At 56.6% G+C, this 16753-nt stretch overlaps 2 protein-coding genes across 7 annotated transcripts in view; one reads left to right on the top strand and one right to left on the bottom strand.

The window, feature by feature from the left end:
• Positions 1-4464, top strand: part of RNF40 (ring finger protein 40) — a 14319-nt gene extending 9855 nt beyond the window's left edge. For all 4 annotated transcript variants that reach the window (XM_089895879.1, XM_089895880.1, XM_022588247.3 and 1 more), the window contains 3 exons: positions 927-1067; positions 1159-1260; positions 3222-4464. In XM_089895879.1, the coding sequence (XP_089752005.1) occupies positions 927-1067; positions 1159-1260; positions 3222-3398 (420 nt within the window). In that variant the 3' untranslated portion in view covers positions 3399-4464. The remainder of the gene's footprint in view (positions 1-926; positions 1068-1158; positions 1261-3221) is intronic.
• ZNF629 (zinc finger protein 629) lies at positions 4369-16753 on the bottom strand. 3 transcript variants are annotated; one of them, XM_022588249.3, is made up of 3 exons: positions 16476-16753; positions 13879-13986; positions 4369-13724 (listed from the first exon to the last, which is right to left on the bottom strand). In XM_022588249.3, the coding sequence occupies exons 2-3, from the start codon at positions 13949-13951 to the stop codon at positions 11191-11193; spliced, it is 2607 nt and encodes an 868-aa protein (XP_022443957.2). In that variant the 5' UTR covers positions 13952-13986; positions 16476-16753; the 3' UTR covers positions 4369-11190. The 3 variants fall into 3 exon arrangements, with proteins under 3 accessions (XP_022443957.2, XP_089752015.1, XP_089752014.1); XM_089895889.1 differs by having other exon boundaries at positions 13879-16753; XM_089895888.1 differs by having other exon boundaries at positions 4369-13986; positions 16476-16487.

The raw sequence follows: 16753 nt of genomic DNA, 5'->3' as shown, positions 1-16753 counted from the left end.
AATTTGGGCCCGGGGTCTCCTTGGCTCCACAGTCCACGTCCTGACCACTGCATTGGTTAGCTGTGAAATGTGCATGGTGGTCTCTGCCATGTAGTTGTATTAAACCTAAGAAATGTTTAGCTTGTGGTAGTTGTTCTTCTGAGGGTAACAGAGTTAGGAATGATGTGTGGCACCCTCTTGGTGACATCACTCCTCTAGCTTATGGTAAAGGCTTAAGATTAACATTGACTTTCATCTTTTTTCCCCTCCTGGACTTTTTTCCTTCTCCATTTGGCTCATTCATTTAAGCAGTATTAGTCATACCTTTGCTGTATACCAGGACCTGCACTGAGTGCTGGGGAGATCACGGGAACAAGACCGTCCTGCTGGAAGTGGGAACTTCCAGTTTTGAGGGGCAGATAGCAAGCCAATAATCCCACAGACAAAATAACATTATTACAGATCATAGCATGTTTTGTGGGGGGGGGGGCACGCTGCACAGCTTGTGGGCCACGGCAGTGAAAGCCTGGAATCCTAACTACTAGGCCACCAGGGAACTCACAGTATGTCTTATGAAGGAAATAGAGACGGATGAAAGAAAAATAGGACAGCGTGTCTCAGGAGGTGACATTTGAGCTGAGGCCTCGGGGTTGCAGGAAAAAAATGTGTGTTGAGGGGAGCAGAAAGAGGAGCCCGGTGAAGCCTCAAAGACAGGAGAGAGCGTTATGCAGTTGAGGAACTGAAGGTGTTGGGAATGAGGTAGACTAGGAGGAGGTGAGCGTTCAGAGGTCAGGAGACAGAACCAGTTCCAGTGAAGATACTGGACTTATCCCAAGAGCAGGAATCACTGGATGGTTGACACAAGCATCTGTGGGCCATGGCTCCACATGCCTGACTCCCCAGGCTCAGGCAAACGGTGCCCCTCCTCCCCGCTCCACCCACCTCAGGCTGTGGAAGCAGCTCAGCTGGCCGAGGACCTGAAGGTACAGCTGGAGCACGTGCAGACACGGCTGCGAGAGATCCAGCCTTGCCTGGCAGAGAGCCGGGCTGCCCGTGAGAAAGAGAGCTTCAACCTCAAGAGGGCTCAGGTGTGTAGTAGGCAGGGGGTGGGGGCAGGGTGGGGGCAGGAGGTTCAGATTGAGGACCCTTGCACTCAGCCTAGCCCCTCTCCTGCCCCAGGAGGACATCTCGCGGCTGCGGCGCAAGCTGGAGAAGCAGAGGAAGGTGGAGGTTTACGCAGATGCCGATGAAATCCTCCAGGAGGAGATCAAGGAGTACAAGGTGGGGCCTTGGGGCTGGGTTGTGCTCCAGGAATCTTAGATGACCTAGGAATCTTAGACGGGGGGTTGGTGAGAGCTCTGGTGGGTAGTCTGGGGAACCCAGAAATAAGGTAGGGTGGCAAAACCTGCGCAGAACCCGATGTGGAGAATCAGATAACTATCAAGTATGGTACACATACTATGTGCCAGGCAGAGTGCCTGGCTAGGTATGAGAGGGCTAGGCACTAGACCTGGTCTCAGATCTCTTGAAACTGACAGTCTGTTGGAGGAGGCAGCCAAGTAATTCTCCCATCTGAGTGATGAGCAGTGTGATGGCAGAGGCCAGAGGGGCTGTGGGAAATCAGGGGAGCCCCTTAACAGCCCTGGTGGTCAGCAGGCTTCCTGGAAGGAATATCATCCAAAGAAAAACTGAAGAGTGAGTCAGGGTTGGCCGTGATGAACAGGGATGAAACGGTTCCAGCAAAGGGAAAGGCAGAGGTGGAGGCCCTTAGTTGAGAGAGGCGTGCTGGAGGACAGAGCTGGACAGTCGTAGTTGGAGGACAGAACATGGGTTTTGTGGTGAGTGACAAGCCTGGTGGGAGTTGGGCAGTGTTAGATCCTGAAGGGTTTGTAAACCAGGTTGAGCTGCTTGGCGTATCCTGTAGTCAGTGTGCAGAGAGCGATGTCTCAAGGATGTTGAGGATGAGGTGCCTGTGGGACTTCTTGGGAGGCTGTCTGGGAAGGCACTCAAAGCAAAAGGGCTGGTGTGGAGGACAGGAGTTTGTGGGGGATTGTTAGCAGAGGCAAAGGCAGAAGCCACATATAACTACTGTCACCCAGGGAGGGTCTGTGGCATGACACGGAACAGGGGTCACTCCCCCTGAGGAGCCTCGAAACTTAAATGGACAGAGGAAGAGGAGCCTGTAGCTTAGGAGGAAGGAGAGCGATCTAGAGGGAATTGATTGGGGAAGAGTTTCAAGGAGGCAGGGGTGAGCTCAGAACTGCCAAGAAGGCAAATGAAGCAGGTGTTGAGAGATGCCTCTTGGATTTGGCAGCCTTGGTGGGAGTTCTTGGGCAGAGGTGGAGGTGGAGGTCAGATCACCTGGACTCTCACCTACTGCAGTGAGGAAAGGGTGGAGAGTGAGTCAGTAAGTAGACAACCTGTTGAAGCAGTTTGGCCTTGAAGGGGCAGAGGCAGCTCGAGGCAGCCATGAGGGAGCAGGGAAGGGTTTTTGGAGAAACCACAGACTGCAGCCTGTCAAATGCTGATGGGTAGGGTTCTGAGAGCTAGGGAAGAGGTGATGCTTGTGGGGAGTTGCTGAGGTGGCGGGCAGGGCAGAGGATGAATGTTGGGAATGCTGAGTTGTGGGAATTTCCTGTCTGGAGTTGGAAGTGAGACCTGGTGGCAGGTGGGAAGTTTCAAGATAGGAGAGGAGATTTGTAAAACCTCCTTAGAGAGAAATGAATCCCAGGACCCACAGCAGGATTTCTGGGCAGCACCAGGGATGGGCCCAGTTGAGGGTTGAGAACAGCAGATTTCTAGTGGCACTGCCGTACCCAGCTGTGACTTACCAGATGCAGGTAAGAAGGTAGAGAGAAGAAGGTGGAGAGAAGGTAGACAGTCGGCTTAAGCCAGGATTGGGGTTTTGCCAGAGAAGGCCAGAGGGGCAAGAGATGAAGCCCCAGGGCAGAGGAGCTCAGGTTGGAGCCTGTGGGTCATTGACCTTTAGAGGGGACATGTGACCACTGGCCATCACCACCCAGATTAGAGTCTAGACTGTGCTACTTTCTAGTTTTGAAACCTGGGCTTTTGAGCCTCAGTTTCCTCATCTGGAGGGTGCTTATCCCTACCTCCTAGGGCTATGGTGAGAGTTAGGTGCAGTCTGCTCTGTGGTGGCCTTAGTCTGGACCACCTCTTGCTATCAGCTTGGGATCCGGGCCCTGTCAGGATTGTTACTGAGCTGATGCCTTTGCCCTGCCCAGGCGCGGTTGACCTGCCCCTGCTGTAACACCCGCAAGAAGGATGCAGTCCTCACCAAGTGCTTCCACGTTTTCTGCTTCGAGTGCGTACGGGGCCGCTATGAGGCCCGCCAGAGGAAGTGCCCCAAGTGCAACGCAGCGTTTGGTGCCCATGACTTCCACCGTGTCTACATCAGCTGAACCCGTAACTCAGGGGACTTTGGAACACCCATGGACCCTGGGGGCTGTGCCTCCAGTCCCTCCCCACCCCACACCCAGTGGCCCCCACCCTCCATTCTGGACCCTGTGGGCCCAGCCCCTCCCCATGTAGTTGGTTTTGGGGGCCCCAGTGCATGCTAGTGGGAGTGGGATTAACCAAGCTCAGTTTCACCTTTTCCCCAAGGTCAGAACTACAGCCTAGGGGGCACTTGCCCTGCACAAAAGGTCTGCTGTGAGAGGCCTGAGGGGCCCAGAGCACTCAACAGAACTTCTTGGAACCTGGCCCTAAACCTTCTCCAACTGACTCCACGGGCCCATCCCAGCCCTAAAGGGGAAATTCCCCAGGCTGTGACTTCCCACACAAGTGGAAGTTCACTACCTTCTTACACACCCACAAGTAAGGACCAGGGGTGGGTCAGATCCCCAGCTCCTTGCTCTGAGACTGGGCTCTGGCCCCAGGGAGTTTCTTTACCCTCTGCTCCCCAGACCTGGGCAGACCTTCCCTCCTGTGGAGTTCCTTGGGCTCTTTGGTCTGGTCTTATACTAAGAGCACCTCCTTGGTGGGGGCACTGTCTTCTGGGAAGCTCTAAGGTTGCTGCAGTCACCTTGCACTCATCTTGGGAGTGCTGAACTAAGATCATCAGTTTCTATTCTAATCAGACCCCTCCCAATCTCTACTTCGCTTCCAGGCCCCACTTACAGCCCTGATGCTTCCCAGGGCTCCGCTGGGTCCCCAGCCCTGACCCTGCTTTCATCCTGGTGGCCTTAACTTTAGTGGAGGCAGAACTTCCAGGGGGAAAAAGGGACAGACTAGCATGCTGGGCCGACTTCCAATCATTCCAGGTAGAAGAGCATCTAACACCCTGTGACTGAGCCTATACCCACAATGCTTCCTGTGCTGCCTGCCCAAGCAAACTCTGGGCTGTGAAGGCAGTATGCAGGGGCCTGGAAGGTGGAGCTGCTGAGAGGTGCAAGGCTCCTCTTGGCCCCTGCTCTAGAGATGTCTTGTATAGGCTGTTAATTGTTTTGAATAAACGTCCAATCCTCAGCCTATAGTCCGGGTAGCCAGGCTTCCTGCCCTAAATGTGGTTCCGGATTTTGGCTGTTACACTTGTTCCCAGCGCTGCCCTGGCTGGCGTGTGAACCTGGAGGGCCTGCACAGATGAGACCCCCCACTCCCAACACCTGGTTAGACTGGGCCTTTGGGAGGGGCGCGTCTGCAGGGAGAAAGCGTCGTGGTCAGCACTCTGTCGCCAGCCGGCCCCACCTGTTCCCATGGGAAGGGGCTGACACACTCTGGATCTCCGCATCTCTGCTGGCCGGTCCGTGCGGGCTCGCGACAGCCCGCGCAGTCATTGGCGGCAGGGATGCTGGGAACCCCGAAGTGCATCCTGGGAAATGTAGTTCCATATTGGCGCTTCTAGGCAAGATCCTCGGAGGGGAGAGCCGGGTCCCCGGTTGTGCTGGCCAGAGGCGGGCCTGGACCCAGTCTGTGGGCCGTTTTTCCCCAGTGGCTTCACCCGCCCTTCCCCCTCGGACGGACAAGCAGGACGCCTCAGCAGGTGACTTATTTCATTGCGACCTGCACTGGCCACTGGCCTTGTTCTCGGGAACCGTGTGTCCGGCGGCGCCTGTGGGTTCAATGTGCTGTCGAGTCCGTGGCCGGAGCCTTCACCGAGGCTGCACTGGGGCTCGCGCTTGGGCGGGTGTTGACCGGGCTTGGTGCCGGAGCTGGTGCTGGAGCCATGGCCACGGGAGCGGCCGCCGATTTGTCAGCAGTCACGCCCTTGCGCGAAGCTGCGGCTTTATCAGAGGTCTCACCTTTGCTGGGGCTCGCGGCCTTGTCCGCCTTCGGGCTCCACATGGTGCCCACGGTTTCGGCGGGGCCGCAGCAGTTGGACCAGGTCGGACCGGAGACGGAGACGCGGGCTACAGTGACTTCCGGCTCAGGGCTGGCGGCAGTGGGCGCGCTCGCCGAGGCGCTCGCCGTGGCGAGGGATGGCATCGGGCCGTCGAGGAGGTGTCCGTGGCTCGCGGCAGTGGTGGCCAAGGTGGGAAAAAACGCAGCACATTGCATCATAGAGATGCCGTCTGGCTCTGAAAGGAGCGCTGCGCCCTGGAGCGGGCCGGGGTCCGCCAATCTTCTGTGAGCACTACCCTCTTTCCCAGGAGTCACCTCCACGTGAGCTCCTTAACAAATGCCAGTGACTGCGACACCTCCCCAAATATCTCTCCTGGGCTAGTCTCCATATCCAGTAGGGCTAAAATCTCTTGAGTTCTCATGCTTAATAAAGTATGCCCAAACCACTTTCTCAAGCTCCAGACCAAGGGAGTGGGATAAAAATCCCAGAATTTGTGGGAGGAGCAAGCACTGATGCTGCAGGAAGAACAGAGTAAACTCACCGTAAACGTTGGTTTGCAATGAGCCTGCCCAGTGCTGGGAGGATCTGCCTTAGGGGCTGGTCAGCCCCTTCCACTCAGGATGTTTGATCCCTTACAACTCCCAGTAACCTCAGTGGCTGTGTGATACCCTGGGCCCTTGGGATGGGCAGGCCAAAGCTCCTCCTGAACCAATCTTGACCCTGGCTGGCCTCGGAGGGTAAGCAGATGTTGGCCTCAGTGGCAAAGTTACGTGTTTTAGCCAGAATTAAGGCTGCTGTCTGTGATTGGCCACAGGGTCCAGGGGAGCATTTGACATTAACCACTCTCTTTAAAACTTCCCTTGGGCCCTGTGGTGCTGCACTCTCCTGCTTTTCCTCATACTTACTATCTTCTCATGGTCCTCCTCCTCTACCTATAAGCTAGACCCTCTCCTTTCTACTCTACTGCTCTCCCTGGGTGTGTTTATCCAGGACCATGGCTACAGCTAGGCTGCTAAGGCCCAACTCCTCCAACCCAGTTCTTTCCTGAGCTCCAGACCTGGTAAATCACCATCATTCGTGGCCAGGGTTGAGTGAGGGGGATAAGATCACATCACTCTCCTTAACCCCCTCTCCCCCAGTGGTGCCCTTATTCCACAGTTACTCAAACAGGATGCTCTACACTCCAGGCTCTGCTCTCTCCCTTTTCTCAATTTCTACTCCACTATGCTCTAAGTCTACACCTAACTGTTATGCACCTTCTATCCCCCACCACACCCCTGGCCCCTACACTTACTGTTTCCTGTTCCTGCAGCCCTCAACCTTCAGGTCACTTCCTCTGCCAGTTTCCTGACCCTCTGCTGTGGCAGATACCACGTCTGGATACACAGCCCCTTCTGCTAAGTATGAACCAATGTGCTCCAGTGTCTGTTCTTCCTCTGTAGTCCCCTCACTTTGCTGAGGATCCTCCTGTGCTGAGGTACCTCAGTGTCCCCAGGGAATATAGAATAGCCTTCATTACTCGCTTCTACGTGAAACGCAATTCCCTCCTCTCTTTCCCCCTTCCCCACCGTCCCCCACCCCTTGCTTTCCAGATGGAAAAGGGGAAGGAGAGACAATTGAGTCTGCCTTGGGAGTCTGGGTCAGAGAAGCACTGGGAAGGTGGGGAGACAGCTTCCTGGCTGGGGCAGGGGCCCCCGGCAGACTGGGGCAGAGGCAGGCAACGGTTTAGAGCAAGTATTGACCTCAAGCAGCCACTCAGGGGCCATGGCCAGGTCTAGGTTCAGGAGATAGCGCTGAGGCAAGCCTGCAAGGCGGATTCAGCGGAGCAACCCCTGCCTGGCCCAGACAGTGTGGAGCCCAGGCCAGGCCCAGGCAGGCCCAGCAGTGGGGGAGGAGAGGCTTGGTTGGGTGCAGAGCTTGCTCCTGGCCATTCTGGTTTCCCTCGCATCTTAGGCAAATGGCTGCCTCCTGTTAGCCTCAGCCTCTCCACACGTTGGGGGCTCACGGGCTACATCCTGAGAGTGAGATGACGAGCCAGGTCACCACCCACCTCTCCTCGGGGGCTAGGAGGCTCTGGTCCAGAGGAAGAGCTGGGCCAGGGCCAGGACCCAGGCGAACCAGGGGAGGTAGCTGCCGGCTTCTGGAACTAGAATCTTAGGCACTTTGCCTTGTGGCCATCTGGGGAGGGTGCAGGTGTTGGGGCCCAAGAGGCCTCCCTGGGGCAGCACAGCTGGACCCGAGCCAGCGAGTGCCAGTCACCAGGCTGCCACCCAGAAGTTGGCATGTCGTGCTGCTTGGCTCTGCCGCCTTCTCAACACATTTCTGCCCCTGTCTCCCAAGGGGGCAGATTTTAAAATTCCATAAACCCTCAGGCTCCCACCAGCAAGCTCTGGAAGGGGATTTTAGGCCTCTGGGAAGAGGGCTGCAAGGGCGGCCTGGGGCTGGACTGAGCTTTTGAGGTTACACATGGAAGCTGCCCTGGGAGAGGACGGGCTCTCTCAGCTTGCTCTAGGCTTGAAAGAGAAGACAGAAACCACCTGGGAAATCTTATTCCCTTTATTCTCTTCAACTATTCAACATGACCACCAGTGACACAACACTGTTATTGACACACAACACTCAAAAGTGGGGCCTCTCTTCACTCCAGGGGGGACAAGTCAGGTGAGTGGGGCTTCCCTCACGGGGGCACAGGAGTCGGGGCTGCTCACCTGAGGGGCGGGTGCCATGGAACCCACCTCTTGGTTGTGATGGTTTCGAGTTGCCCCACCATTCAGGATTCATGCCCATGCTCCCTTCTGACCTCCATATCCATAGCAGTTTCAAGTTTCAGCCTAAGCTCAGATCAGTTTCTATTCTCCCCTCTGCTTTCACCAATGACGCTGTGACCCTGTGTCGCACTCCTCCACGAGGGCACTTCTTAAGAGTCAGGCTTGCGTGGAGTTGAACGAGAGGGTTTGGCTACGCTCTGCCTTCCAGACCCAGTTCTGGTGGGAAAGTGCCACGACCCCTGGGCCTTGGCCTGAGCTGGTCAGAGGGACTCTGGACACTGCCACCGCCCCCGGCCTGTTCCCTGTTTAGTTCCTCCCAAGATGTAGCTTGCTCTGGGAGGAAAGTACCCAGCTAAAAGAGTTTGGGGAGGTGGGCAACAGAGGACAGGTGATGCCCCAAAGGTCTCTGACTCTGCCCCCTTTCTTGCTATGAAACCCCAGACCCCAACTAATCGTGTCCACATCATCCATTCAGTACCGGAGCCAAGACCTCTGGCCCTCACCCTACAACATGCGAGCATCCTACTACATATGCTACACTCTAGTCCTCAGTTGGCCTTCAGTCGGCCTTTGACCACACTGACCATCTTCCCCTGGACTGACCCTGGAGCCCCAAGGGCTCTCCAGGACCCTTCTGGAGACAGATTCCTCAGACCTGTTTCTGAGAGGATCTGCTTCCAGCTTTACAAGGGGTTTGTCTCTACAACTGAAGTTTCTTTCTGCTGCCATCTTACAGGGAAAAAAACCTGCTTGGAGAATCGTCTCCTCTTCCTCAGTCTCAGAGGGACACCCCCTTGGTCCATGCTGTCAGTAGAGGCAGGCAGCCTTCTTCTCCCCTCTTGGTGGTGCTCTCTGACCTGGCACTTGGGTGGGGCGGGGCTTTATGCAGATGTTAACAAGGGTCTCCCCGTAGTCATCCAAGGCCTGCCTTTTCCTTCTCCCCAGCAGGCCTCGCTTCTTCCTCCTACAGCGTTCTATGACTTCGATCTTTGAATTTGAGGGTCATCCCTTTGGGAACAGGATAGACGAAGGGTGAAGGACTTTCACCTTTTGAACTTTTAGGTAGTGGAATCAGAGGTCTCTTCCACAAGTTTGTAGGAAGCTGGGTCACCCTCTCCAGGGATGTGACTCCTCACCTGGCATCTCAGTCCTCTTACTTCAGGACCACAGTGCGTTACAGGGGCCAGCGTGGGGTCAGTGGGCACTTCCATTGAACCCAGCACTGGACGGAGTCCTCTCCTTCTTTAAGGGTCTCTAGGGTTAGGGGATGGGGTTCTTGTTACAGATGTTTCAAGAGTTTTCTCTCTCCAACCATTTTAGAAGAAAACAGTCTGTTTCCCCTGCCACACACTCCCAGTCATGTGAGTGGGTTTGGCTGGGTTAATGAAAGTATGTCACTGTGTGTGGTGTGTGAGGACTGGAGACAAGCCTGGCCAGGGAGTGTGTTTCTCATCCTTCCATTTCCCTCTGAAGGTTTCTGGCTAAGGAGGAAAGGCGCCAAGTGGGTGGAATCTGTCCCTTTGCAAGCCCACAGTCGGGCTGGGTTGTTAACAACCTCAGAGGGCTCCAGGTACCAGGGTGAGGTGGTCAGGTGGTCAGGTCTCCATATATACTCTTCAGGGACCCACGGTCCAGTCTGTGGGGCGTTTGGACACCCATCACAGTGTGCGGGCTGGCTTGTCCTGCTAGCAGCCTTGCTAACAGCTCAGATGAAAGAGTGAGGTTTAAAATCAGGTTGCTGGCTAATCAAAGCTCTCTATTCTGTCAACTTGCTGTCCCTCGTTGCCACAGAGAGCCCACACATAGCTCTCTTGACTTGGAGAAGTCTGGGGAGGATTTAACCACACACAGGCCTTGAGTCTCTGAAGGGCTTTATTCTTTGGAGGTCGACTAGCAGCGGTTCTCCCTCTCTGACTGAGGACAGAATCTGAGGAAATGGGCTGCCACTGCAGCAGGACTGGTGGCAGTTAGATTTCAGGAGAAGCCTCCTGACAGTGAGACCTGAGAACGTGGCAGGAGGGACCCTCCATCCCTGGAGGCCTCTGAGAGTAGACGTCCCCAGCTGGGCTGGGGAGAGGGGAGTCCTGCCTGCTTTGGGGGTGGGGGGAACCCTCATGGCCTGAGCTGGGATCTGCTTGTACTTGTAGTTTAACAAGCTCCTGGAGACGGGAAGACTGGGCAGCCTGGAGTTTGTTGGGTTCCATCGGAACAGTTTCTCCACCTTGGTCTGCTTTCCTCAAAGCACTATAACCAACCCCCTACTCTTCCTCCCTAATTTTTGTGGTCTCCTTATACTTAAAGCTTTTATGCACCCCAAACTTCAGCCTTTAAAAAGGCTGGATTTTTTTTTCCTTCCCCATTTTTGGGTTCTTTCTGATCAGGAATTCCGTGGGCCTCTTCCTTTCACACACGCAATCATCTAAGACTGCCCTCATACCCCAAGGAACCCCCAGTGTCCTGAGCTACACCTTCTTTTCCTAGTTCCTGGGTCATTTCTCCTCTGTGGATCTGAGGGCTCCTCATCACTTATTTTTCTCCTCTGTTTTCTTCCTTTTCTGGTTCCACCCCATTCCCGCGCTCCTCCCCAGACGAGCAGTTTCCTCAGTGTAATTGTCCACGGCTCTGGGAGAGAGGTTCCCTCCCATACTCCAAGGGGAGAGAATGCAAGTTCATGGGAGGAGCAAGTTCATGGGAGGTTCTTCTACACCTTCTAAGGGTCACTCCTCCCAAGTCAACGCCATTGTCATATTCCCTGCACTTCCCTGACCCTATAGTTTCACAAGGATTTCAATACAGTTTTATAGAGTTGTCTAGAGACATATTGGGACCTCTTCCTACAATTAATAGGGCTTTTATCCACTATGGTTTATAGGGTTTTTCTGCTACAGACTTAAAGGGCTTTTTTTTCCTACGTATTTATAGGGTTTCTAACCCAACAGTTTTTCTCTACTGCCTTATAAGTGGTTCCCACCAACAATTTTAAAGGGTTTCTCATCACTGATGTAAAAGCACTATTTTTACCCACCATTCTTTGTCCTCTGCCTCGCTACAATCTGAATGAGTTTTCCTCCTTTCCCCACATAATTTTTGGGGAGATCCAGTGTTCCTCTCAGGAGAGAGAGGCCCCTGGTCTCCAGACCCATTTCACAGGGTGACCCCTGGGTGGCAGCTCCTATGGAGGAGGAGGGCTGCGACTTCTGTGAAGCCGTCTCCACACTCGGGGCACAAATAGGGCTTTTCTTCCGAAAGGGTTTTGGGGCTTCCCCCTTCCACGTGGCTGCTGCTCTCTGTGGGGATGGGGGCTTCCTCCTCATTTTCCTGGCCTGTGGACAGGGTGGCTGGCTCTGGGTGGGGGTCCTCAGGTTTGGGGGACTTTTCTTGGGTATGGGTCTCCTGGTGCCGGATGAGGGCTAGGCGATCGAGGAAGGAGGCCCCACAATCTGAGCAGCTGTAGGGTCTGGCCCCCAGTGGGCTCCTGAGGTGCTCCAGGAGGACCGAAGAGCTCTTCCCCAGCTCCGGACTCTTCTGGGGTTTCCCACCGGCGTGGACTTTCTGGTGCAGCAGCAGCTCGGAGCTGAGGCCAAAGCTTTTTTTGCATTCGGGGCATTTAAAGGGCTTTCCACTTAGGAAGGGACTGGGCCCTGCCCCTTCCCCTAGGCCAATCCTATAATCAGGAAAGAGAAAGGGCTTTTCATTGCCGTGGGTGAGCTGATGTTGAAGGAGGACAGCGCGATCCAAAAAGCTTTCTCCACAGTGGGAACAGATGTAGGACTTGGAGGACAGCAGACCCAGCCTTTGGCTGAAGCTCTCCTGCCCATCAGGCATTTTAAAGGGCTGTCCTGGGGGGTCAGCTCTGCCCTCCGCTGCACCTGGATAGGAATTTCCTCCAAAAGGGAGCCTGGGGGGTCGAAACTGAGGCGGCTTGGGGGTGGAGTGTGCAGGGAGGCCATCTGAATTTTTGTAGGGGTTTTCTCCAATATGGATCCTCTGATGCTGCATGAAAATGCCCTCGTCATTGAACCCCTTTCCGCAGACGAGACACTTGTGTGGTTTGGCTCCAGGGGGTGGGGTCAGCAGGGCAGGGTCCCCGAGCCCCAGGAGGCTGTCGCCCTGAGCTCTTCGGGCGGGGGTCTTGCCCCTTTCATGGATCACTCGATGCTGCTCCAGCTCGTGCGCCTCCAAGAAGGCCTTCCCGCAGTCGGAGCACACGAAGAGGTTCTCATCCATGTGGGTGCGCACGTGCGTAATGAGGTTCGAGCTCTGGCTGAAGCTCTTGCCGCACTCGGGGCACTTGTAGGGCTTCTCGCCCGTGTGCGTGCGCCGGTGCTGGATGAGGTGGGAGCTGCGGATGAAGCTCTTGCCGCAATCGGAGCACTTGTAGGGCTTCTCGCCGGTGTGGATGCGCTGGTGGCGGATGAGGGTGGAGCTCATGATGAAGCTCTTGCCGCAGTCGGCACAGATGTAGGGCCGCTCGCCGCGGTGGATGCGCTGGTGATTGATGAGGTTGGAGCTGACGCTGAAGCTCTTGCCGCACTCGGGGCACTTGTAGGGCCGCTCGCCCGTGTGTGTGCGCTGGTGCCGCAGCAGCGTGGCGCTCAGCGTGAAGGTCTTGCCGCACACCGGGCACTTGAACGGGTCCTCGCGCAGGTGAGTCCGCTGGTGCTTGATGAGGGTGGAGCTGTGGCCGAAGCTCTTGCCGCACTCCAGGCACTCGTAGGGCTTCTCTCCGGTGTGCGTGCGCTGGTGCTGGGTCAGCTCCGAGCTCTGGATGAAGCTCTTGCCGCACTCGGTGCAGCGGTACGGCTTCTCGCCGGCGTGGATCTTCTGGTGCTTGAGGAGGTTGTGGTTCTGGCCGAAGCGCTTGCCGCACTCGGGGCACTTGTAGGGCTTCTCGCCCGTGTGGGTGGCCTGGTGCTGGATGAGGTCCGAGCTGCGGTAGAAAGCCCGCCGGCACTCGCCGCACTTGTACGGCTTCTCGCCCGTGTGAGAGCGCTGGTGCTTGATGAGGTTGGTGCTCTGGGTGAAGGCCTTCTCACACTCGGTGCACTTGTAGGGCTTCTCGCCCGTGTGCGTGCGCTGGTGCTGCACCAGGTTGGAGCTCCAGCTGAAGCACTTGCCGCAGTCGGGGCACTTGTAGGGCTTCTCGCCCGTGTGCGTGCGCTGGTGCTGCACCAGGTGTGAGCTCTGCGTGAAGCTCTTGCCGCACTCGGAGCAGGTGTTGGGCCGCTCGCCTGTGTGGATGCGCTGGTGCCGCAGCAGCTTGGACCACTGGCTGAAGCTCTTGCCGCACTCGTTGCAGATGTAGGGCTTCTCGGCCCCGGAAGGGCGGCCTTGCACCAGCTCCCGCAGGCTGGGCTCGTTGGCCGGGACCACCGGGGGGCTGTTCCAGGTGGTCAGAGTCCCCCACTGCCAACTGGCCTCACAGGCCTTGGTCCAGTCAGACGGGGTCGGGACTACCTCGGGGGTTGGGGGGTCCAGGGGGGTCTGGTGGTCTGAGGGGCTGGAGTGACCCAGCGGGGCCGGGGGGTCCTGTGGGACTGAGGGATCCTGGGAGGGTGTCTCCAGGGGCATCTCTGGTGGGTCCTTGAATTCTGGACTCTGAGTTGGATCTCCCAAGATGACCTCCTCCCCAGAACTTTCCTGCTGAGGGCTCTCCTCTTCGTTCCCACTGTCGGCACCTACAGAGAGAAAGGGAGTCTCCAGCCCCCATTTCCTTTCAGAACACGGGCCGAGCATCACTTCCCTCCCCTGGGTTTCCCCCAGAGTCTGCGCCCCTCCCTGAACTGGGGCTACTGTCTTGTCAGGACCGCAGTCCCTTCTTGTGTCCCTCACCTCGATGAGCATCGTCGGGGCTCAGCTCAGGACACTGCAGATCAGGGCCCCACAGCGCTGCCTCAGGCTCCATCCCAGAACTCAGGACTGCCCAGTGCTCCAGGGACCCTGGGGAGGGGAGGGGAGGGGAGAGAGCACACCATGGGAGCTGACCTCCCGCCTTCCTTTACTCCCCCAGCCCCACTCCCCCACCTGCCCACCCCCCAGCCCCTATTTCTCCTGATCTGAACTGCAGTCTCCTACCTCCCCATTTTTCTGGGCATCAGTTCTCACCGCGCCCACCCCCCTCCCCCCAACCCGCCCCCGCAGGCCAGATTCCTGCTCCAGATCTTAAGATCACAACTAAGCAAGTAGGTGAATTTAAGAGTGTAATTAAAAGCTCATCAGTCATAACCCTTTGAACCCACACTGGGGGCTGGAGAGGTATTATCTGACACCCACAGGGGAAGCAGGCTCTCACCCTACCCCTCTGATGCCCAGAGGCTGGGAAACCTGTTATTTTGCTAATCAGAGGAAGTTCATTAAAGACTCTAATTTTCCTCCTTAATGGGGCTGCTAATTGGGACCAATAAACTTTCCTTATGAGCCCCATAGACAACCAAGACTGCCTGGAACACTTAAAGAGTTAAAAAAAGAAAGTAACCACCCTGATTTCCCTGAGGGGACAGGGCCCTCCAAAAGACTGGGGCACTTTCCCCTTATCCAAGCACAGAAAGAAGGTCGAAGCTCGGGCCAGAGGTAGGGAGAGGGGGCAGTTTAAAGCCATCGGGGGCTTCTGCAGGAACTACCTTGAGAGGGAATTGGAAAGGAAAAGAGAGGCGGGATGAGTGTGTGGAGACCACCTGGCAGCTGACAGCTAGCTGACACAGTGCCCGCTGTGCTGTCCTCATTGTCGCACCCCATCCTCCCCACAGTCCTGTGAGGAGACCCAGGAATCAGGCTGTCCATTTTCCAGATTAGGAAATCAATGCCCAGGGAGATTTCTCCAAGGTCACAGGCTGGGAAGTGGCAGAGCTAAGACCAGGTATGCAAGGCTCTGTGTCTGGCTTGTCCCAGCCTCTAAGAGAGGGAAGTGACCTTGAAAGTCATGTGAAACTCATAAACGTGGGCAGCTGGGGAAAGAAGCTCAGACAGAGCCTGCTGGCCATGGGAACCGGATGGAGAAATTCCTGGGATCAAGAGGTTTCCCTGGCTGTAAAAGGAGAGGTTGGATCCCGACAATCTGTAGCTGTGAACTCGAAACAGAGTACTCCCCACTGAAGGCTTCCACTACCACTCCCATCCTGGTACCCCTTCCTCTAATCCATCTTCTCTTTCGTTACTGCTGTATCCCATCCCTAACACGTAATAGGTGCTCAATAAATTTTGAATGAACGAAAGATGAATGAATGAGATGCCCCTTGCTCCTAGAAAACCTGTTTGGTCCAATGCCTTTAAAGGGGATGGCAGCAGAGGAGCAGGAGTTCAGAGTAAAACACAGGCAGCTGTCACTCCAGAGAGTCATATGATTCCATGATGAGGGAACAGGGCCACAGGAGCTAAGTGCTAGGAGGAGAACTCCCAAGAGAGACCCTGGGGAGGGCCTGGGCTTTGAGTGGCCATGTGGGATGACCACTGTGTGTATGGGGGCGGTGGTGCAAGGACTTGTGAGAAGGCAGCAGGGTGGTGACCAAAGTGAAGCAGGAGCTAGCTGAAGCCTGCCAAACAGCAGTAGGAGAGAGAGGACTTAGATGTTAGGAAGTAAATGAACTTCTTCATCTCCGCAGCTCCTTAGGCTATGAGAATCCCCCACCCCCATCTGTAAGTGTCTTTGGGAAGGTGGAAGCAGGGACTTCTGCCAAGCTGGGGGCTGCCTGACTATGTTGAAGAGGCCTGCTGTGTTTGCTGAGGACAGGTAAGAATTTATGTACCATGATCGTCTCTCGAGAAATTCAAACTCAGCGATCCAGGGTAGAAGGGAAGGGGTTAATGACAAGGCCGACATGGAGTATCAAAGTGGGGAGAACGAGGGAGGCAAGAAGTGCTTGGGCCTGCAGCGGCCTCGACCTCAGGCCAGCCCCACTGCGGAGGGAGGGAGGGAGGGAAGGAGAGGAGGAGGCTGCCTCACAGAGAGGTGTGGAGAGCGGCCCAGGGTGACCCTGACATGGAGGCAGCCGCGGGAATACAGCCACCCTGGCCCCGGCCCCCGGACGCCCACACCAGCCCGGACCCTGGACTTCTGCTCCAGCCAGTCCCCACGACCCTCCTTCTGGCTCCCAACCCCGAGCCTGGCATCCTCCCCTCCTCCGCCCGGGGCACCCAGGATTCCCGGCTCTCCCGCGGCGCCCCGGCCCCCTGCCCGGCCCGCCAGGCCGAATTCCCTCTTCCCAGAATGCTCACGCCCTCCCCTCCCCCACAGCCAGACCCTCGCGCTCTTCCCAGAATCCTCGGCCCTCACGGCCCCTTCCCGGCCCCCACCCCTAACCCGGGCGGCCCGGGGGCGGGGGAGGGGGCTCAGTCCCGCGCCCGGCCCCTGCCTCTCGCGCCCCATTGTTCCCCGGCGGCCGTCCCGGGCCCTCCGGGCCAACCCCCCGGGAACCCAGGCGCCCCCAACTCACGGCTCTGGGGTCTGGGAAAGGCCGGAAGGCAGAATCCAGCCCCAGGGGACTTAACCCCTTGAATGCCCTGCCTCGGGGGGCGGGCTAGATGCCGAGGACTCTGGGGTCCTTCTCAAGGGGTGATCCCAGGCTGAGGACCCGGGGACCAGTTCAGGGTGACTGGGACGGAGCAGGAAGTGACCCCAGCTTCCCGGGCCCCTCTAGCCTGGAGTCAGAGCATCAGCTCTATGGGATTTAACCCTTTGCCTCCCACAGCCTGGGAGAAAAAGAGGACGGGA

Source organism: Delphinapterus leucas, chromosome 15 (genome assembly GCF_059928025.1).
Source record: "Delphinapterus leucas isolate spDelLeu-1000000601 "Yukka" chromosome 15, BTC_Dleu_Yukka2, whole genome shotgun sequence".
NCBI classification, from domain to species: domain Eukaryota; kingdom Metazoa; phylum Chordata; class Mammalia; order Artiodactyla; family Monodontidae; genus Delphinapterus; species Delphinapterus leucas.
The sequence above is the reverse complement of the archived record's forward strand: the minus strand, read 5'-3'. Positions and strand labels throughout refer to the sequence as shown.

Bases quoted from the DNA above. Each gene is read 5' to 3' on its own strand.
- ZNF629 (XM_089895888.1), bottom strand. From the start codon at position 13,890: ATGCTCATCGAGGTGAGGGACACAAGAAGGGACTGCGGTCCTGACAAG.